Here is a 22,667-nt window from a genome sequence, read left to right as displayed (position 1 = left end):
AAAAAAAGTAAAATAAATAATAACTAAAAATGAAATGTGTGTCATTTTTGTGCAGTCTGATTTATTTGTGTTTCCTTGGTAATAGAGAAGTAGTCGTCTCTGCTGTAGAGATTAAGTCCAAACACCTGACAATTCCTTTAATTTTGAATGTTTGCGGACTTGATCCTAGCCTAGGGCCTGTGTGTCATCCCTGTTGCAATTCAGGAGATCTTCTGAATAGCTTGACTTCACTTAAACTTTCTTTACGAGAAGCTATTTGAAACTATAAATACAGGTAATTCTTAACTTACAACCATTCTTTTAGCTACTCTTCAACTTACAATAGCATTGAAAAAAGTGATTTATGACTGGTTCTCACACATTTGCAACTCTTGTAGCATCCCCAGGCTCACTTGATCAAAATCTGAGCAGTTGGCAACCGGCATGTAGCTATGATGGTTGCACTACGGCTGAGGTCATGTGATCACTTGCGAATTTCCCAGCCAGCTTCCCACAAGCAAAGCCAATGGAGAAAGCCAGATTTGCTAATTGAGTGTGACACATTTAACAACCACTTTGCTTAGCAAAGAGAAATTCTGGTACAAATTTGAGGACTATCTGTAGTATAAAATTAGTTCCTAGCAAAGAACTCTCTATATCAGTGTTTCTCAACTTCATCTATTTTAAGATGCATCCCAAGGCAGTGATGGCCATGGAATTCTGGGAATTGAAGTCCATGCATCTTAAAATGGTGGAGGTTGAGAAACACTGCTGTATCTATTAGTTATTTACCAAACTTTGCAACTAGGAGGCAGCTTGTAGAAAAGGAAAACACAGAGATGGATTTATGACATGTACTAACAGGCTCTGCTAGGTGGTGGGGAATGAGAACTGCTAAATCAACTTCATGCAGGGTGTAGCATCTAACTTAACAATAGTGCTCAATAAAATTGAGGGCAATAACATATTGGGTGATATAGCTGGTGTTTAAATTGCATGACTGTTGCTGCTTTCCTAAGCTTACTAGCAGTTGCACCAGGTTCACTTCTCCTCCTGCTGCGGTGACAACTTCCAGTTTCACTATTCGGTCCTTGTACTTTTCCAATGTGTATCGACAAGAGAGCTTTTGGAAATGTTGCTCTTCACATCCTCCCATGCCCTATCTGCTAAAATGTTTGTCTTCTATGCAGCAATTTCTAGACATCCCGCAATCTAAAAATTGTCAGCTCTGTGCAGAGCTTCCCCCAGCTGTCTTTAACCAACTTTCTCCTTTCTAGGTCTCCTCAAATAAAGTAGTAAACTACAGATCGTCAATTGCAATTTTTTTCAGATTAATTTTCATGTCACTGCTAAAATAGCTTTATTTCTCATCAGTCCTATATTCCTGGTTATGTCTAGTATTATACAAGTGTGAAGAGTGTACAGGATGGTCTTGAAAGACAGAAGGAAGATCTGTTACCACGGCAACAATCAGACAAGTGTGGCTTGAATCCAGGCCAAAAAGGGGATTTACAAAAGCACTTCAGACAATTCTCCCTCTCTGTTCACATGAAGATAGAAGAGGAAAGAAGGGAGGCACAAGATTCTGTTACTGTAGCTATTCTAATAAAAGTAGATTTAGGGTTAGGGTTAGTATCATTTGGTATCTGTTTTTAATCTGGTCTACTTTATTGGGCTAACAACTGGTGAACTGTGAAGGATGAAATTTTATAGAGTTAACATTTGAGTTTTAAAAATTCAAGAGCAAATTGAATGATTGGAAAGCCGGATCGGAAATAAGCAACCCCAATACAGTAAATTTAACGTTCCAATCCAGATCAAAATCCTTAAAAGCACATTCATTCATTCATTTTTCACATTTTTAAACCGTCCATCTCCCTCACTTTTATATTGATTTTAACTACTGCATCTCCTTGGTGGACGTTTTTCATACCAATTACTTGGGTCAAATCTCTTTTTCAATTTTGTCTCTGAAATTTTGCAACAATACTTGTAATTTCCATTCTTGCCATCCTGAAAGGAATAATGGATTTCATATCAATTTCAAACAATTTCCTAAAAGGTTTTTTTTTTTTGAAGTTTTTAAGATTTTATAAAAGGTAAAGGTTCCCCCGCACATGCATGCTAGTCGTTTCCAACTCTAGGGGCCGGTGCTCATCTCCGTTTCAAAGCCGAAGAGCCAGCGCTTGTCCGAGGATGTCTCCGTGGTCATGTGGCCGGCATGACTAGACACCAAAGGCGCACGGAACACTGTTACCTTCCCACCGTAGCGGTCCCTATTTTTCTACTTGCATTTTTACGTGCTTTCGAACTGCTAGGTTGGCAGATTTTATACATGAATGCAAAAATGCATTTGTCCAAAATTAAAGCTCTGGATGTTTTAACTAGTCACTATGTGCCATTCAGTCACATAACTGTAGCTCCTGTTATACATGTCCATATGCATAATATGATATTTCTGCATTATTCAGATCTCACATCCAACAGTACTTTGAAGCAAAGATTCCCATATCCACAGATGAAGGACGATGCATTATTTATTTAAAGAAATAAATGCTGCTACTGGTAATATGCATCTTTAAGACTGGGGTAGGTTGCTGAAAAAGGAACTTCCAGGACATTCCTATTACATTAACAAAAGTTAGCTATAAATACAAGGTTTTATTCCATAATTGTGATCCCCATGAAATCTCCATTTGCAACACTTGATATTTGGCTGTAAAGCAGACATGTCAAACAGAAGGCCCGGGGGCCGGATCTGGCCCGCAAAGTGGTTTCATGTGGCCCGCGAAGCCATCCTGGAAACAGTGAGGGAACGGCCCCCACTGCCTTGGCCCTGGCCCAGAGACCCTCCTTCTGCCAGAGACCCTCAGATCTGTCCCACTCTTGCCCAGACCCCCATAGGCACCCTTGATGTGAACGATGTAGAGTTGGCCATGCCCACCCAGTAGGCCATACGCACTCTAGCCACACCCACCCAGTAGGCCACGCCCACCATGGCCATACCCACCCGGCCCCCTGAGGGCAACCACAATGCTGATGTGGCCCTCAATGAAATTGAGTTTGACACCCCTGCTGTAAAGTATCAGAAGCTCCAGATTACGTGAATTTCTATGTACAAGTATATACAGCATGTATGACATTCTCCTTTTTTTAAGGATTTGATTTTCCCCAAAAAATAGTTCAGCTCAAAGGAGATTGTAAGTACTAAGAGGGGCAAAAACCATTTTGATGGATTAAAAAATGATCTATTTAACTACAGCCTAGCTTCAAGCTCCCCATAACTCAACCGTTCATATTCACTTTCTTCTTAACACTTTGAATAAGAAACTGTAGTTTTTAGTACCCTGATTATCTGCCATTGTTGCTAGTCTTCTGGATTGCTTTCTCAAATTTTCATTAATATAGCTGTCATAACCTTTGAATCAGTTAACTTTCTGCAACAGCCATAGCACTGAACACTATGATGAGAGCTGGAGAGCATGGGTGTCTTCTTGCAGCCCTGAAAAATGCTATCAGTTGTTCTCTCAGCTGGTGGGTCGCTGTTGACGCTCATAGCGGACGGATATGAACATAAAGAGGATGCATGTTACCGCCTGAATCCCACCTAGGAGGAAGAAATAATAATCCATCTGACATTTGTTGATGTTTCCTAGGGAAGAAAGAGAGAGCAAAAGAGCCTTTAGTATACAGCAGCAGAAAGATGTCATCTTGCATTCTGCAGCCTTCACAGGTTCATGAATCCTTGGTGTACAACAGTCTTTTGACAACACATTTTTAAATAATTTGCTGTAGGTCTTCTCCAGTCTACATGCCATTACCAAAAGATGTTCAATATCGCTGGAGAACAGTGAAAACTCTTTGAATGGCTTCTCCATTTTCCTTAGTGGAGGAAGTTCCCTGGGGCTAAAGAATAAGGCAGATGCTCACCAAAATCTTCTGGGCAGTGCATCCAACCATTGGTTGGCAGGGAGAGCAAACTCAGGAGACCAGATCCTAAAAGAGATCCAACTCCAGAAATGAAGAAGAAAAAACCCATAATTGCTCCTTGCATGGATCTGGGAGCTTCAGAGTAGGCAAACTCCAGCCCTGGAAAAGTAGAAAGAATTTGAAGGATTAGCAAGCTAGAGGAGCACATTTAAAGTAGGTCTGAAGGATAGTTCAAGGCTTCAGACGTCATGGTGAGAAAACTGTGCTTTTTCATCTTTTGGTGCAACTAGCTGCACTACATTCAAACCAGGAAATTCTGGCTTAATGCCAATATAGGAACAGCATGGAATAAAGCCTTGTTCCCTTGCTTACCCGAAATGCTGGCAAAGATTTCACTGATTCCAATGAGTAAATATTGAGGGATTTGCCAGAAGATGGAGAGTGGGGCTGCAAAGTATTTATCTTTCCCAATTTGTTGTGAGATTGTGTGGTTGTTCTTCACATATTGCAGCCGCTTAGTCTCCAGGAAACCTAAATAGGAGAAGAGCATTTGGATCCAGAATAAGATTATGAAGAATATACTCATAGTTGAGGCAGATTTTTAAAAATTAGAAAATAAGTGGTCATTTCTTTGTTATATTAGGTATAAAGTATTTACTATAGGTATAAAATACTTACTAGATACCCATGTCCAATAGGGCTATTGTTTCAGAGATATTTCCTTACCCTAATCAGAAACACAATGAACAAAGGTGGCAAAAAAGCAGTGGAAGCAGGAGCATCTTGTGACATCCTGTCAACTTCCCCTTTGAATTTCCATGTGGGAATCTGGCAGGAAGCATTGGAAATCTCCCTTCCCTTCCTTTCCCTTTCCTTCCCAGCAGGCAGGTAAATGACTGCTGCTGGATGGGAGAGGGAGGAAGGGATTGTGAGACTGGCTGGGAAACTGTTATGGAACTTTGAAAATGAAAATCATGTGACCGCAGTAGTATAGCCTAGCAATGCAGCAGCAGCCAGTAGCACTGAGGTAGCCACAACCTCCCCAAATTTCATTCCCTCTGGAATCATGAGCCCTGGAATTAGATTCTGTACATTAGCCCATTTGAGGTACCTTGGTTCAAAAATTATTGCCCTATGATTCTCCCAGTTAAAAGTCATAACAAGAGTTTTAGTATCTCTAACCAACAGTAGTATATCCTGTTCAAAAAGGAACCACATAAAGCACTTCACACTTCAGGATATTCTACGGCCTGATCATCACCTCAAGTGCACAGCTTTAATTTGGTCCAGAATTTGTTCTTGTTTCAATCTATGGTACAATTAATAACCATCTCCATAGCTACAATTTGAAAGTATCCATTTTCTTTTACTTTCTCAAGTGTCCAAATTTCAGAACACAGACAGACCATTCAAAATTTTAACTGGAAACCAGGATACTGCTTTACTCACATCCCCCACTTGAAACACATGAAGAACTAGAAGAAAAAAGTATGCTTGGCAAGGATGAGGGAATGTAGATTTGATAAGAGATCATTGGAACTTCCTCAGAACAGCTCTGGGCTTTCATCAGGGACAGGTTGGCATGCCAGGCACTTTTAGTCTCTTGAGAGTATATACGGTAAGTATGTTGGCTTAAATGTTAATTATCAAGATTCTTAATTACTGCGATACAGACAGTACTGTACAGAATAAAGGCATTGTTTCCCTTGAGTCAGGTGCCTATTAACTACTTGATTGATTGGCTACATTTTTTTACTGCCAGACTTAAAAAATAACTCCTTGTATAAGCATACAAACCTCAAAAAAAAGGTTAAAAATCAAGATAAAACAAGATCTACAACAATGTAAGTGCATTATGATGACTATTCCCTGCACAAATCCTTTTAGGACTACTTTGTTCTGGAAGACTAACAATGAAGGAAGTAGCCTAATTTTCAGAGGAAGATTATTCCGTAATATGGGAGTTGCAACTATCCATGAGCCTTCAATTCGTGCACTTTGGATGCATTAAAAGATGTTGGTAGTGCTGGGTGAGCTGGCCACTTCTATAGAGAAAAGGAATACTGTAGGTACTTTGGTGCCAAGCTGTACAAGGCTTTATAGGTCAAAAATAGCACTTTGAATTGCACCAGGAAAGTTACTGGAAACTAGTGCAGCAACCGTAAAACAGATGTTAGCTGATTACAATAATTTTGATTTGCTGCTGTATTTTTCAAAGAGGTATAGAGCTGATTACAGTAAACCAAACTGGGGCAATAGTGTGAACAACTACACAAGTAGCATTTTCACACAATACAGAAATGGTTTGCATTGCCTTCTTTTAAGGTGCAGAAGTGAAGGTGGCCAACATTCTGTTTTAAAGCTTGCTTGCTCTAATATACAAAGGAAAAAGCAAGAAGATGGAAATAAAAATGCGCACATGCATGGGCGCGCGTGCACACACACACACACACGCACACGGAAAGGAAGAAACAAGAGGAAATTTGAGTTGTTGTTTTTAGCATTGCATTAAACTTTGACCACATAGAATAATATTAGCCCATCTCTCCTTTCTATCAATAGAGAGCTAATTCAAAAATAGATGAATATGTATCATTAACTGGTTTCTTTTGTATGTCCAGTGAGGCATTGTCTTCCAGATCAGTCTCATACCCTGCCATTGGTAGACCCACTTTTGATGCCATCTCTGCCTTTAAAATACAACTTGTTCCATATCTGCCATTACCTCCATAACATCTTTTGGGCACAGTCTATCCACAGAAGCAAACATTCCTATTGACATTGTTGGCACTAACTTCTGATTCCATTTTTCAAAAGTGTCCTTCAGTATTTTCAACGTTGTAACGTTTTGCATCATTTTATAAGCCCCAGTTAATTAGCTGGCTCATGCATTTTTCTTCTTTAATAAACATCTTTAGTTCCCTCTAGTGTCTAATTTTTAAAATTGCTTATCTTTGTTATGTCTTGCTAAAAGTCCAAACACATCTATTTCCTTTGGGAAGGACCCCTTACAATTACAATTAAATTAATTTTAAAAAGTGATTAGAAAAGAAAATCCATGAACCTAGTATCCTTTTAAAGGGCAAATATCAAATTTGCGAGCAGGATGGCTGTTCTTGTTGTCTTCCAGTTTTCAAAATCTATTGGGGACTGCTTCTTGCGGTCTTGTGCGGAGTGACTATTCAGAGTTGTGGATGATATTCCACCCTCCCCTTCTCCAGGGAGGTTCTGAAGAGCTGGTCTGCTCACTGACTCTTTGTTGTTTGTTGCAGCCATCGGCCCAGGTTTTTGTGGAGCCATCTTCAATCTGCCATTTTTTTCCTCTGGAAACTCTTTTTATAGTTCATTTTGGAGGGAAAAAAATTGATCCTGTGGGCACCTCTTGCTGGTGCTCTTTCATCATAACATAATTTCTTAACAGCATCTTATACCTGATAAATTCAGTTCTTCATACATTTACTACTGATTGAAATCCTACCTTCCATAGTGCTTTTCACATTTTTAGTGCATAATTCAACATTACATTAGCAGATTTAAACTTTATTCATCTTCCCAAAAACATATTAACAAATGCATGATTATTAACAAATATATGTATATCAACTAAAATTAGACAATCATGGGACAAACCCATACCATATATCTAAGTATCTCCTCCATAATTTTATATTTGGAGAATCATGAAGTTGGCTGACTGTTTTTTTAAAAAAAATATTTTCTGATGGGTGCAATAAATATGAAAAAAAATATTTTGTTTAACTAAACTTATCTTACAATTATAGGAAACAACATTGTTTATTTAATTTTATTCCAAACTTCTCACAAATAATCAATACTCATCTTAGCAAACCTTTTAAATATTATGCATTTTATATACTGTACATTCAAAATCATTCAAAACAATTTTAGTACTAACAGTCACTCAGGTTTTATATATGCAGCTATTGGAGTTGGATCAAATTATACAATTAGAAGATTTAATTGAATGAACAGTCATTCTGCAGCTTTAAACATTGCAAATTGTTGCAAACTTTCAGACAACAAATAATAAACTGATTTTTACAAATATCCATAGAGAGATTAAAGTCTATCAGAAATACATAATAGCTGTTCCAATTAATTGAATAACTTCATAATTTACTAAATTATTATGGTGTATGAATCACTTTTGGTTTAGACCATTCATTCTAAGCAGGATTTGCTAAGTTTTTCTCAGAGGCCCATTCATGGCAAAGGCCAATATGATTATTACGGTTCCTCAGGCCAGGCAAACCAGGTCACGACTAAATCATGGCTGGTGTTTCTTGTTTGAATATTTTAGCCTCCCCTGCTTTAGGGCTAAGGAATGTGGGGTTAGTACAAGCTTATGAACGAAGTGCTTACCTGCTAATAGGACTGAGCCAAGGCCAAAGATCATGCCTAGGGCCATTCTCCTCAGTGCTGATGGCAACAGCTTCTTCTTTGCTAGGAATGGGTCTATCACCCGGTCCTTCAGTGGAATGAGGATCAACAGAACCATTACATTGGCTAGAAGGAGCCAGGCATCTGGAAACTGAAGAGAGAGAGAGAGAGAAAGAATGTAAATATTATTCTGCATCTCCCAAACTCTTATAAAGGTTTGGTAATGAATGAAAGTCAAGGAGTTTCTATGGACTAGAATCTGGGTCTCCCTGCTCCTAGCTCAGCAACTTAACCACAATTCCTATTTGTGTTAATTTTTTGGATCTCTAAAGAGTCAATGAACAAAACTAAATTGTAATATTTATAGATCATGCAGCTTCCAATACTTGTGCAACTGCTTATATTGTGAAAGTCCCCTTCTATTCACAGCATCAGGAATGGCTCCTAGAATGACACAAAAGTGCTAGGAGATGCAGATGGAGCTGTAAATTGAATATCCACTGATGTGCCATAATGCATCTCCTAGCACTTTTGTGTCATTCTATTGACATTAAAAGAATGTCAATATCTGCACAGATCCACTAGCATACATTCTCAGTGTTCTTGTCCAGGCTTGTGAATTGTTTCTCCTTCTCAAGGCAAATTGAGAATGCCTGAAATCATATTCTACTCCTTCTAACTATCCTGGATTGATTATGTCCTGTACAGGCAAGAAGCTTTCAGCACACAGTTCCCACTGAAAGTGATAAGCAAAATGCTTATCTTGATTACTCTTGGACTTTCATCTAGACATTTCCAACAGATTTCAGAAGAACATCCTATTTCTCAGTCATGTGAATCAAGTTTCCACAAAACCATTCTGTAAACCAGGGCAGTCACATCTGTTAGCTAGGGCAGGGAAAGAAATGCGAATAATCCAATGATTCAAATTAGGAATGCTGCATGATGTACACATGGAACTCTTCCCTCTCTCCCTTTAGTTTTTAGAGGGATGGTGGTAGTATGATTTCGGTTGTGGTCATGGTTTAAGAGGACACGCCACAGATTCCTGGCAATAACAAACAACCATTGCCTCAGCGTTCAGTTAAATTGCAGTAGAAGCCTCTTAACCACAAACAAATATATTTACCAGCTAGATCTAAATGCATTGTGAGTTGGGAATAAAAATTAAAAGAACCAATTTATTCTCATCCTAAAATAACAGAACTCTTTGGGAAAAAGTTGAAATCATCTAGTTTTCTAGAATTCTTGGTCTCCTACTTATATATTCTCTCTTCTCCTATTTCAGCAATTCCTCTACCACAACACAGTTTGTGGTTTGAAAGAAAATAGAACAGTTTCTCTTCCATCTGTGGTAAGCAAGGCCTATGATCTTAACTATGACATATGCCAGGGGTAGGCAACCTTGGCTCTTTTATGACTCATGGATTTCAACTCCCAGAATTCCTGAGCCAGCTATGCTGCCTCAGGAATTCTGGGAGTTGAAGTCCACAAGTCATAAAAGAGCCAAGGTTGCCTACCCCTGACATATGCAGTTGGTCAGGAGGTTTCCTGCTTATAAAACTAGGGATTGAACGTGGGTTCTTGGAGACCAGGGCAATTGAAAGTACGGTATCTGTTTCACAAAGCTTCATTCCACAAACAATCACTTTCCATCTACTCAACAGCATTATTTATTTATTAGCACATCTACATTTGGCAGTGGCCCTTTACGTGAGCTGTTGGACACTTAGAGCTTCTCCATCAGAAGGAGCTTTATTATGATTTGAGAGGGGCAACATACTTCTGAATGACCGAACGAAAGCCAAACTTCTTAGAACATAACAACCCAAACCGACTGGCTCACCTGCCCCATGGCTTACCGTATAGACAGTATCTATGGTTGCTGAGAATGCACTGTTATTCATATGACTGTTCTGAAAGAAGTTGGGAATGGAGAGATGGAGACCCTGCAAGTAGTAGGTTGACTGCATCTAAAATAAAATAGAAGGTGGTATTATTAAACAAATAAACAAAAAACCTATAGGAGCTTTCCTATACTGTGGTAAAATAATGTAGACTAAACCTGGCAACCCTGAGGCATGTTGGATCAGTTCCCATATTCTCTCAGCTAATGTGTCCATTGGTTATGGTGGCTGGAGATGATTGGAACTGAAGCTTAAAGCATTAGAAAGGCACCTATTTGGGGAAAATTAATGTTCTTATCCTGTATCTTTAACATAGGACTCTATCCATCTTCAAGACTTATTCTTCACATGGTAATGCCAGACAAAAGTGTCCTGTCACAGAGTCTTAGTAATAGCATAACATGGGTAATTAGATATGGCAATTATTATATAGGATGAGCTGGAAAGTACAGTTTAGACTATCAACTCCTTCCCCCCCCCTGAGTCAGTATAGGAAACGTATGCAAATATCCCTGAAAAATGGTTTTGTTTTTTTTTAATTTTAACTCCATTTATATCCCGCCCTTCTCCGAAGACTCAGGGCGGCTTACAAGCTTGTTAATTTTCTGCATGTACACATCTAGTGAAAGTGAACTCTCTTGTCTTGATATTTAGTTCATTGTTGAATTGCTGTTTCATTTAAGAAACTTTTCCCAACATTCAAAGATATGAATGTTATGATTACATACATATTATTAACACACAGGTTGCCTCTGTTCCTATGCATGCCTGTTTAATTTGTTTTCCTAAATGAAGAATTTTGTATTTATTTTTCATCCCAACTTTATAATTTATAAATAACTCAAGGTGGCAAACATATCTAATACTCCTGCCTCTTCCTATTTTCCCCACAACAACAACACTGCGAGTTGAGAGTGAGTGACTGACCCAAAGTCACCCAACCAGTATTTTATGCTGAAGATAGGAGTAGATCTTACAGTTCTCCCAGTTTGTAGGTCAACACCTTAACCACGAGACCCGAATGGCTATTGGCCCATTTTTCTAATATATCAAGAAAATTTGAATTTTGTCTTTTAGAATATCAGTCATCCCATCTACTCCCTATATCATCCGCTGTCTAATTGATGTTTTACAAGACAAACCAGAAATTAAATTACATATATATCTTATCCACATTACTACATATTCTGTTTGATTTTCACTAAGTGTTTTGTACAATCGTGTTGGTTGTTCTGCTGGCACTCTCCCCCCCCCCTTTTCTTCCTTTTAGAATTGTTGTGATTATACTTTTAGTATTTCTATTTCTAGCAACTCTTATTCATCCTAGTTGTTTCTTCTGATGAATTTCTTGTACACCAAGGAAACATACTTATGTTTACTAAAATCTGTTGAACTCTAAAGTATGCAGTCATTTCTTATTTGGGATTATCACTCTTTCCTTAGGTTTCTTCTTTTTCTGATCCTTTTCTTATGCAGAGTTGCATTTCAACAAACTTCCTAACAGTGAGGACAATTAGCCGGTGGACCAGCTTGCCTTCAGAAGTTGTAGGGGCTTCATCACTGGAGATTTTTAAGAAAAGACTGGACAGCCACCTATCTGAAATGTTATATGGTCTCCTGCTTGAGCAGGGGGTTGGACTAGAAGACTTCCAAGGTCCCTTCCAGCTCTATTCTGATTGAAATTGAAAATTCTTTTTTAGTTCTGTTCATTCCTTCTATCCCAGCCACCTTATATTCTCTCTACAGCAGGGGTGTCAAACTCAATTTCACTGAGGGCCGCATCAGCATTGCGGTTGCCCTCAGGGGGCCGGGTTGGTATGGCCTGGGTGGGCGTGGCCTACTGGGTGGGCGTGGCTAGAGTGCGTATGGCCTGCTGGGTGGGCGTGGCCAGCTCTAAATCGTTCGCATCAAGGGTGCCTATGGGGGCCTGGGCAGGAGTGGGACAGATCTGAGGGTCTCTGGCAGAAGGAGGGTCTCTGGGCCAGGGCCAAGGCAGTGGGGGCCGTTCCCTCACTGTTTCCAGGATGGCTTCGCGGGCCACATGAAACCACTTCGCGGGCCGGATCCGGCCCCCAGGCCTTGTGTTTGACATGTCTGCTCTACAGTTTCTCCAGCAGTCTCTGCTTATTCAGCAGGAAGCATTCAGTTGTTCACGATGAGCAGCTAACAATTTTCAGGACACATCATTTGCAATCAACAACTACTCAAGAGGTGAATTTTTCAACCCACATGGCTGAGCACACCGTCCCTCAAAACATACAGCTCTCCTTTTCCCCTTTCTGACAAACCCTGTTGTCAAATATGGGGAGAAAGTGCTTAAGGATAATCCAAGGTGGTTTTGCTGTCTTCTTCTTTTCCTCATTCATGTATCTCTTTAGAATAATTGCTTCTAAATTTTCTTTGCAAATGAAATTCATTGCATAACAAGGATTTACAATTCTTTTTAAAAAACACTATAGAAAAATACAGACGTTTTTTTTTTTTGAAGTGCACATTTCATTCAGTTTATTACAATCATTTATCAATTTTATTGCTGTGCTATAATAGCAAAGAGGCATCAGGGGAGAAATGAAAGTGGCAGGCTTCTCTTTTTCTCTAGCCAATCTTTTACAACAATTTAGAATGCCTAAAACCTGGCAGGTTGATAGTTTTGAGGTGAATCTGCGGACTATTTATTCAGTGGGTTTAATTTGAATTGTGCATGAACTGAAGCCTAATGGAATCTGCCTTCCTGTGAACAATTGGGCTGAATTTATCTGGGGGGAGAAGACCAAGCTATTTTTCATGTTCTGCATGATCAGGCTAGATCAGGGGTCAGCAACCTGAAACAGTGAAAGAGCCACGCGGAACCGGTTCCCTCACAAAAGGATAAACTGGGAGCCGCAAAAAATGTGCGCGCATGCACGTACATGCGCACATGCGCAGAACAGGGTTTGACTGAAGAGTGGAGCCAAGGCGAGATATGCACCTACCCTGCATATTTGAATTGATTGGTTGAACTTTTTTAGTCTCACTTTTTTTTTTTTTTTGGACTGCACATGGCAGAAGACTGGGAGCCGCAGGAGACGGCTGAAAGAGCCGCATGCAGCTCCGGAGCCGCGGGTTGCAGACCTGTGGTCTAGATAGTCTGGGGGATTCTCTCTAAAGATTAAGTAAAATGATGGCTATATCAAATAAATAAATAAACTTGTGGATATGAAGGTTGTTTTTCTACACAGAAAAAAAAAATCTACCCCAAATTAGCCTTTCAGGATTCTCCATCCAATTTAAGGCCACAAATATTAGGTGGATGATTTGTCCATTTTTTCTTTAAGAATAAAAAAATGTGTTTTTACTTCTTAGTATGGGAATCATCTTACTGGCAACAGAATAGAAGCATGGCATGCTTTTTATTTCTTTGAAATAATTTCTAAAGGGAATGTTCTTTTGTGAAATTGAATGAATAATGATAGGAGGAAAAAAACCACAAAGAGGAATTTCTTTTCCTGGCATGAGCTGAAATCCTTTTTCTGCATGTCTAAAAGATTGTCTCCTCTCTCTCTCTCTCTCTCTCTCTCTCTCTCTCTCTCTCTCTCTCTCTCTCTCTCCAACATTTCAAAGATCACACTTGAATTGCCACAAATGTGGAATCTACAGAAAGCAGCAACCACACCAGGATGCACATTTTATATACAGGCTGACAGTGACATCCCAAAATTATGATGTGTTTTGCAGTGTTAATTGTCCTTCACCAGAGCACTACTGAAATGGACAGCACAGAGAAATACATGGAAAAAGGGGAAAGGAGGACTGTAGTCTGGTGATGAAGCACACCTTTCTCATATAATAGATGCTGGGTTCAGTCTTTGGCATCTCCTGGAAATATGAAAACAGGTTTTCTGAACCATTGGACAGCACCTAGCATTAGAACACACATCCTCCAACCGGGTAGCATTATCCTTTCCCACACCCTCAAAACTATTCCTGAAGCTGCCTTTGAGGCTCTAACTCAGTGAGTGCAGGAATGGGCACAACCAGCCTGCACAAAATTCCACACTTAATAAGGGCAAACCAATTTCAGCCCTCAGACAGAGCCTTGTTTACTCCATGTTTACTCCTTGTTTACTTTGGGCACAGCCATACACACATGCTGAAACAATGTCCATCAGTTTTTGAGCCAGGAGAAAATTACGTTTAGTATAAAATTTCCTTGGAAGAATAATTGTAGCCAGCTGGCAGGTTACCCCACTAACCAGTTGCAGCAGATGTGAAGTGTCCCATAGTTATGACCCAGTTAATCAGTATTTTTAGGGACTCATCTGTAAGGTTAAAAGGACTTTTTGGGAGAGAGAGAAATGTATCTAAACTGCCCCCCTAAAAAATGATTTGAACATTTCTGAAGGTGCTACATCTTTTCTGAGGCACCTGTGAGACACAGAACCTTCTACCGTAATTGTATTAAACTGCAAAGTAGAAAAATGCATCTGTTTGAATTCCCCTTTTCACTGAAATCAACATCAAGAGCCTTCTCTGGCGCTCCCCCAGGGTGAAACTTGCAAATGGTGAGGAGAGAACATTTCTAAATGGCCCTGCAATCAGGGAAGGCTTGCCCAAAGAAGCTGTTTGTTGGCCATTTTGGGGTAATTTTGTTGCTAGGCAACTCCCTTAACCCATTATAATAAAAGGCTTCATCTGATTTCAGCTGGATTTTTGCTGCCATCGTTGCACGTCTTCAGTTTTAATAAGTTCATTTTTATGGTATTACTGTTTAATCTTATTGTACAATTGCGTGTAGACACATAGTGGGGAAAGATGGAATATAAATCCCTAAATAAATACAGAGCAAGTGCTTACTATTAAAATGCAAATTAAAACTGGCATCCTCTTCAGGTCCCAGCTAAATGCTCCATCCCAGCACACAACAAGCCCCCACGCTTTCCTCTGCTGCTGGTATTATTGCCCACCTCTCAGGGCATCTTCCCATATGAAAGAAGGAGTGCCTTGCAAGGGACGCTACCTGGAAATAAACCATCCAATATGGGATGAGAGTCAGCAGAACTGGCAGGATCTTTGCCACCACTTGGAGGTTAGAGGCATGTTCACAGGATGACCCCATAGGCTGGTTCCTTTCCCCTGAAAGGAGATTGGGTCTTTCTGCTTCAAGCAGGGGATTCCTTGCCCTGTAAAGAAAAAAAAGAAGAAAAATGTTGGGTCTAAAACAGCTTTCTCCCAAATGGAGAGCCAGCCACTAGATGGATTAGATACTAGAACATAATCCACAGCCAGCTGGAAGCTACTGTCCAACCACCAGATGGCACCAGACTGGGAATTATTTCCAGTTGTAATGGGCACACACACACACACACACACACACACACACACACACACACACACACACAACACACAGACACTCAAATTCCCCTACTTACAACCCAGATATGAAGTTCCAATGTCCGGGGCCACCACCTGGTCATGCTTTTATAGCTGTTTGCAGCACCCTGCAGACAAGTGACTGCAATTTACAACGTTTTGGCCAGAAACCAGCATGCATTTCCAATTTTTGGCCAAAACCATTCCAAACGAACAATGAGTTTGTTTCACGTTTGCCGTATTTGCTTAATGACCCCTACAAAAAAGTTTGTAACATCAGGTCTGATCATACAGTGCCCACTTTATGACCATCATGACTTACAACGAAAATTGTGGGCTCTATTATATCATAAATTGAGGATTACCAGTAGAATTGATTGCCCCTAGGCAAAGGGGACTGAAATCTCATTTCATCCTGAATAATAGGAAAATATTGAGAAGTGGCTCAGGCAGACACCTCCCTAGTTCAATGAATTATAAAAAGGAGGAAGACAAGAAACATTGCAATCAGCCTGCGTGTGGAGCTGATTTCCTGTCTGATTTACCTAGTGGGGCCAACACAGTGATAATGAATTGAACTGGCACTGGGGAGACCCTGATTCAATTCCTAGTCATGGAAATACACTGAATGACTTTGGGTCAGTCACTTTTCCTTAGTCCAATCTACCCCAAAGGGTCACTATTTTGGGGGGAAATGGGAGAAGGAAGAACTTGGTATACGGCTAGGGACTCCAAAAGGAAAGGCAATTACATCTTATAAATAAGTGCTTAAACCTTGTTAGTGAAGTGAGCAATTCTCTTCCCACTGGTCAGGCTGTCAGAGAAACCTCATGAGGGAGGGACATTGCTCAGTAATTTGGTTCATTATTTGAATGCAAAAGTTTCATCTAGCAATTCTGGTCACTGCTGGGAAAATCTAAAATTCTAGAAAGGAGCCACCAGTTATAATCGATAATGTTTTTCCTGAGCTGGATGGGCCACTGCTCTGACTCAGCCCTCAAACATTGAGTTATGGTATATGTTTACTCCTTGGTGGAGCCTTGGTGGAGCAGTGGGCTAATGCCTCCTTAAGTAACACCAGCTGCCTGCAATTAGTGCAGGTTCGCATCCCACCAGGCTCAAGGTTGACTCAGCCTTCCATCCTTCCGAGGTAGGTAAAATGAGGACCCAGATTGTTGGGGGCAATTAAGCTGACTTTGTAATAATGTCGCTTGGGTGTGTGTGTGTGAAAGAGCTAATAAGCAGGCATATACATAGAATGAAGGCTACTGCTAAGCTTGTAAGCCACCCTGAGTTTTCGGAGAAGGGCGGGATATAAATGGAATTAAAATTAAAAATTAAATTAAAATTAAATATGTTTAACCAGTTCATTGAATAAAACACAATTTATCTGGATCGCACAGAATGTTAATCCGTAAATGCATTGTCTGAATTTACCCATTGTGACCTGCCAAAACAACTCTGACTGCCTCGCCCCAACATTTTATTGCCTTTGGCAGTATACAAGGCCTAACAATGGAATGCAGCTTCTTATGTGTCTGGCGAGAGAGGAGTCTGCACTACTTCTCCTAATGCAATGTTTTCCCAACCTTAGCAACCTCCAAATATGTGGACTTCAACGCCCAGAATTCCATGTTTTTCAAAGTTGTCAAGGTTAGGAAACACTGTCCTAATGTAATCTGCAGATTTCCTCCCCCTTGTTTGATCCCTCTTCTTATACCATTTCCAATAATAAAATCCTAATAATAGTAGAACAGATCTCTCTCTCAGCCCATGGTTTAACCGTGGAGGTTCAATCATCCATATAAGCAAATTGGAAGATGAGAGAAATTAAGAGTTAGGACATTATGGCCCAGCTGCAGGATGAGGTGAGATATACCTTAAGCTGGTAAAATGGGCTACATCTTTTCAAGCTGCAGTTAGGGGTTGCCATTTTATAATGCTTCCTCATGTATGTTTGGTTGTTTTTTTAAAAAATGCTTTGCAAGCAGAAAGCAAAGTTCATTACTATTTAGACTAGATTACATCCTGTCATTTTTGGGTGACAATCCACAAGGAGTTCCTTGGATATTCCTTCTGCACCATAAAAATAATAAAGTCTGTACTTACTCAGGAGTTTTACAATTTCTTTCTCCTGAACATGCACCGACCATATTGCAATTATTTGCCTGTTGACCCCTTTCAGGCAGATTCACAGGTTTAAAGAGGTGTTATGGCTCAGTCCCTAAGTTCAACAAAGCCATGTTTACTTCAAAGGCCTTGTCCAAGAGGATGGAAATGCACTGCTGAGTTTCATTCAGTTCCAATGCATGAAGATACTAATCCTGCACAGGCCACCAAAAATATATGGCAGCCATAAAACCACCTTGTGCAAAGAGGCTCTGTCTGCCTTACCTGGTTTTTATGGTCACTTTCTGCAATGCTTTGCCACAACAGCTGTTCTGGAGAGCCAAATGCAACATGGTGAGAACTTGACTGCCAGCAGCTGGCTTTGTGACAAAGATGGGGGTAGCCAGAAGGAAGATTACAAGGGCCAGGGCCAGGCAGACAGCAGGAATGGCATAGCCAATCAGGAAGTCCACATTCTGTTGGATGAAGGCAATCACCAGCAGCGAAAGCACAGCCCCAATGTTAATGCTCCAGTAGAACCAGTTGAAGAAACGTCGGGTAGCTTCCTGGCCACGGTCTGTCACCTGCAATGAAAAGGAAAAAAAAGTGTGTGTGTGTGTGTGTGTGTGTGTGTGTGTGTGTGTGTGAGAGAGAGAGAGAGAGAGAGAGAGAGAGAGAGAGAGAGAGAGAGAGAGAGAGAGAGAGAGAGAGAGAGAGAGAGAGAGAGAGAGAGAACAGAATGAGGCTGGATTCTTCTGAATTAGTCCTTAATATGCTGAGCCCTGCAAGAATTGTTCAGTTAGTTGTTTTTCTCTGTATCTCTCCTCTCCTCTCCTCTCCTCTCCTCTCCTCTCCTCTCTTCTCCTCTCCCTTCCCTTCCCTTCCTACATCTAGATATAAAGCGGGCCCAGACTAGTAAACAGTTATATAATTTAGCAATTTTTGTCAAATTATTGGCAAGTGCAGAATGGATATAAAGAGTGTCACTGCTAAAAAAAATGAGAATAGGAGTAAACTTCTGTCATGTTTTATCCCCTGGGAAAGGAGATGAGTCTCTATTACACTGCACAAAAAGCAGCAGTTCCTTGCATAGGGGAAAGTATGGAGGCCCAAGTTTGATAAAGGAAAAGATAGTTGTTGACTGGTGAGCAAGAGAAGGAATGGTGGGAGGATATTAAAACCTTCTTTTTGCAAGTGGCACTGCCCTTACAGCTGGGGAGGATATAAATGCCACTGAAAATAGGCCCTTAACCTTGCTTGTACATTACATAATAGAGTCACAAGTTTGTTTGCATGATAATCATAATCATAATAGTAAAGTTGGAAGGGACCTTGGAGGTCATCTAGTCCAACCCCTTGTTAGGCAGGAAACCCTATACCATTTCAGACAAATGGCTGTCCAGTCTCCTCTTAAAAACCTCCGGTGTTGGAGCATTCACAGCTTCTGGAGGCAGGTTGTTCCACTGATTAATTGTTCTAACTGTCAGGAAGTTTCTCTTTAGTTCTAGGTTGCTTCTCTCTTTGGTTAGTTTCCATCCGTTGCTTCTTGTCCTGCCTTCAGGCGCTTTGGAGAATAGCTTGACTCCCTCTTCTTTGTGGCAGCCCCTGAGATATTAGAACACTGCTATCATGTCTTCCCTTGTCCTTCTCTTCATTAAACTAGACATACCCAATTCCAGCAGCCGTTCCTTATATTGCCTTCATATTGTCTACAGGTTGTGAAATGAAACAACTTTAAATCTTTAAATCTTTATTAGATATACTGGCCTCAGTATTCTCCCCTCCCAACATTATCCCAAGGGGTGTAAAAACTTGCATGCCTTGCCAACCTTAGCTTGGAGGCACAGTCAGCTGTTGTGGAACTTATCGGAGACATGCTAAGAAGCAAAGGGACACCGTCTGTGGCTAATGGGCAACTTCCTCTCCCAGAGTTAGACCTCTCCGTTAACACTTTGTTTCCTGAGTTCCCTTTAGAGCAGTTATCTCCCCATCTTCCATTCTGATTTGACACCAGACAAAAGAGCAGACCACCTTCATTTTATTTAGATAAAAGGAAGTATATTTGTTCTAGTCTGCTTAGCCACCCCAGGTCTCCCCTGTTCCTGCTGCTGTATTCTGATCAATGGATATTTTACCCAGATCTGAAATAAACAGGAACAAAGCATGACTGTCAACAACGATTGACCCAACAGGCACATAGAAATGGCAAGAGGGACAAGTAACAAAATGTGTGTCCTGACACAAATCCTATGGCCTATATGCTTCCATCAGACCTCAGAATGCAACTATGGAGATCATTTCATGATGTTATATATGTATTGTCATTTTGGTGTAATATTGGTTTGGGTCAATTGGGAAATCAACATTTGGATGTGACTCAGAGGCAGGATATTGACACAAGGGACAGTAAATTGCCTGACAACATACAGTAAGTCCACCAATTTAATTAACTAGACCCTGATGATTTGAAAAAGAGAGATAAATGGATAACTTCAGGATTTTTGAACAATGCAAAAAATTACAGAAGTGCTACAGGACTTCTCCTGATTTAAAAAAATAACCCCAAAACCTATCATCCTGTTTAACTGCTGTCACTGCTTCCACACAGTAGATTAACCACTGATTATGTCCATTGTTTCCCCATTGTTTTAAGGGAGGTTTACTGTGTGCTCTTCTTTTCCCCCCTCTAAATACTTTTTTTAAATTGTTATATGATTACCAGGATTCCTCCAAGGCTGTTAATCACTCTCACTTTTGCATTAAGGGTGCTGCTACTTTGGTTACCTAGCCTAAAGATCATTTCGATGGGAAGGAGACTATCGTGACATCATGATTGCTAATGTTCTTGAGTTCTGGAACTTCCCCCCCCCTGCCCCCCCATCCCCAGAATTTTGCCAGACATCAAAGCTTGCCTTTTCAGCCTTGGCTAAATTTCCTTTCATTTTCAGAGGCCTTTTCTATCTTTGTCTAATTAAATCAAAATACTAGTGTGTCTTCCTAAAGTCTTACTGCTTTGAACTGATGAACTTGGCAGTAAAATTTAGAAAATGTGTATCAAAAAAAACGGTAGAACTATCTGAAATCAGTAAACACAAAACAATAAAAGACATTACATCAAAATATGTTTTTAAGGCAAAACCCTGAGACTTATTGGGGCAGAACCATCCCAGCAACCCAATGAAAAATTTAGTAATAATTCCAAATTGCTTGCCTTGAAATAAAGAAAGGATAGATCCAAAAGATGATCTCTTACCTGATCAGCACCAAATGGAATGAGATTGGCCCTGACGGAGCTGATGCCAAGGGCCAGGATCAGTAGACCAGTGTACAGGACAGGGGCACAATATGGATTTGGCAGCTCTTGTTTACACTCTGAGGTGTCACCTTGGCACGAAGGCTGTATTGGGTATGATGGCATCTCTCCACACAACCAGAGGCGCCCCTCCTGTGAGGCCACGGTGGGCAACAGGCATGCTGAGACAAGGTAGAGCAGGAAGCTGAAGACAATAGTCCAGTAGCAGCCTAGGTAAGCATCGGCGAGCCAGCCCCCGATGGGCGAGAGCAGGTAGGAGGCACCTATGAAGATCAAAACTGCCTGAGAAGCCTGGGAGCCACCCCAATTAAAGGTGCTGCTGTTGAGATACAAGACCAGGTTGGAGACGATACCAAAGAAAGCGGCGCGCTCCAGGATCTCCACCAGCAGCACAGTCAGGCAGGCAGCCTTTCTGCCCTCAAAGGGAGATGGGCCTGGCCCACTGAGCTGGGCTTCTTTCTGCTCCAACAGGGGATTGGTCTCCCCTTCAGGTCGCCGTGAGGCCATGGTGGAGGCCCGATCTCAGAATCCTTGTTTCTGCTTCTGTACGGATCTTACTTCTTTGCCATCTCTCTCTGAATCTTTCTAGGTTGGCTTTTATTTCCTGATCTCCTCTCTTCTCCGAAGGCTTTCAGTGCTGCATTCACTTCCTCTTTTCTCCCCTCTAAGACAAGCATCACATGAGCGCTCATTTCCCTGAAAGGAAACATTCTTATTATGCTGGCCTAGATGGGTTCCTTTTCATGGGAGCCTTTATTTTTTCCTGCCCCTTTTGCAGCACCACTCATTTTGCATCTGCTGTACACACACCCACACACAGAGAGCCAAACTGCCATTTTCCTGTATGTCTATCAAGGCAGAACCACATGACCACATAGTTTTAGGTAGGATCGGCCCCAAGTGAATGCAATCAATCAAAAAACCTATACAGTTATTCCACATCTTCTTCTGCAAAGAATTTTGCATGTACGGACAAAAGATCAAAACAGAGAAAAGATTCCCACAACTTTTGAACTTTTATAAAATCCTATAAATGAGTCAGGATGATAATTCAATAAATTAGTTACTTAGTTACTGCCCTATTCACTTCTTTTCTTATAAGAGACCAAAACTTTGATATCCACACTAATTTATCTCACTTTTGAAGATTAAAAGCTTTCAACAGGTCCCTACTATTTTTTGAGAAGAATTTTTGAAACATACCTTGCTTTACTCTGCCCCACCCTCAAAGTCCCCTGTGCATCATGGATTGGGTGTGTATGTGTGTGTTCCTGGGAGGGATGAGCAAAGAATATCTGGAGTGAACACCAAGAGTAGATATTCCCAGCAGGGTCACCCAAAGCATGAACATCATCCCAGCAGCTCAGCAAAAGCAAGGGGGCATCGACATAAGACAATGGTGATGTAGGAAGAAGACAGGGTAGTTGATCACTTTAGAGACAATGGCAAAGGCAGCAATTCACATTGCATTGGACCATATATGTCAAAAAGGAAGAAAAAAAATTAGAAGACAAAAATTCCCCTTCCTCTCCAGTAAGTATAATCAACATTAACATTGCTGCCTATTAAAATAGAACTAAACACTTGTACGCTCTCCATCCCTTACCCTGTTTTCTATAAAGCCATCTCCAAATCTTCAATTTGCCTTATTAGTGAGCTATAGCCAATTAGGCTTAACA

At 40.6% G+C, this 22,667-nt stretch overlaps 1 protein-coding gene across 1 annotated transcript; it reads right to left on the bottom strand.

Annotated features, from left to right (window-relative positions):
• Nucleotides 1–2,971: 2,971 nt before the first annotated feature.
• SLC15A3 (solute carrier family 15 member 3) lies at nt 2,972–21,534 on the bottom strand. Its single transcript, XM_081315417.1, has 8 exons — nt 20,929–21,534; nt 17,961–18,259; nt 15,214–15,376; nt 10,173–10,283; nt 8,293–8,461; nt 4,282–4,440; nt 3,910–4,068; nt 2,972–3,631 (listed from the first exon to the last, which is right to left on the bottom strand). Exons 1-8 carry the CDS (start codon nt 21,493–21,495, stop codon nt 3,507–3,509), a joined length of 1,752 nt encoding a protein of 583 aa, XP_081171543.1. The 5' UTR covers nt 21,496–21,534; the 3' UTR covers nt 2,972–3,506.
• Nucleotides 21,535–22,667: the final 1,133 nt, after the last annotated feature.

This window comes from Vipera berus, assembly GCF_964194415.1.
Source record: "Vipera berus genome assembly, chromosome: 1".
Classification (NCBI taxonomy): Eukaryota; Metazoa; Chordata; class Lepidosauria; order Squamata; family Viperidae; genus Vipera; species Vipera berus.
The sequence above is the reverse complement of the archived record's forward strand: the minus strand, read 5'-3'. Positions and strand labels throughout refer to the sequence as shown.

Excerpts from the sequence above, each read along its gene's own strand:
- SLC15A3 (XM_081315417.1), bottom strand. The coding sequence starts at position 21,495 with ATGGCCTCACGGCGACCTGAAGGGGAGACCAATCCCCTGTTGGAGCAG. Across the intron at positions 10,284-15,213 it reads ATTGGATGGTTTATTTCCAG|ATGCAGTCAACCTACTACTT; the intron begins GTAGCGTCCCTT and ends ATTTTATTTTAG. Across the intron at positions 4,069-4,281 it reads AATCTTTGCCAGCATTTCGG|GGCTGGAGTTTGCCTACTCT; the intron begins GTAAGCAAGGGA and ends CTACTTTTCCAG.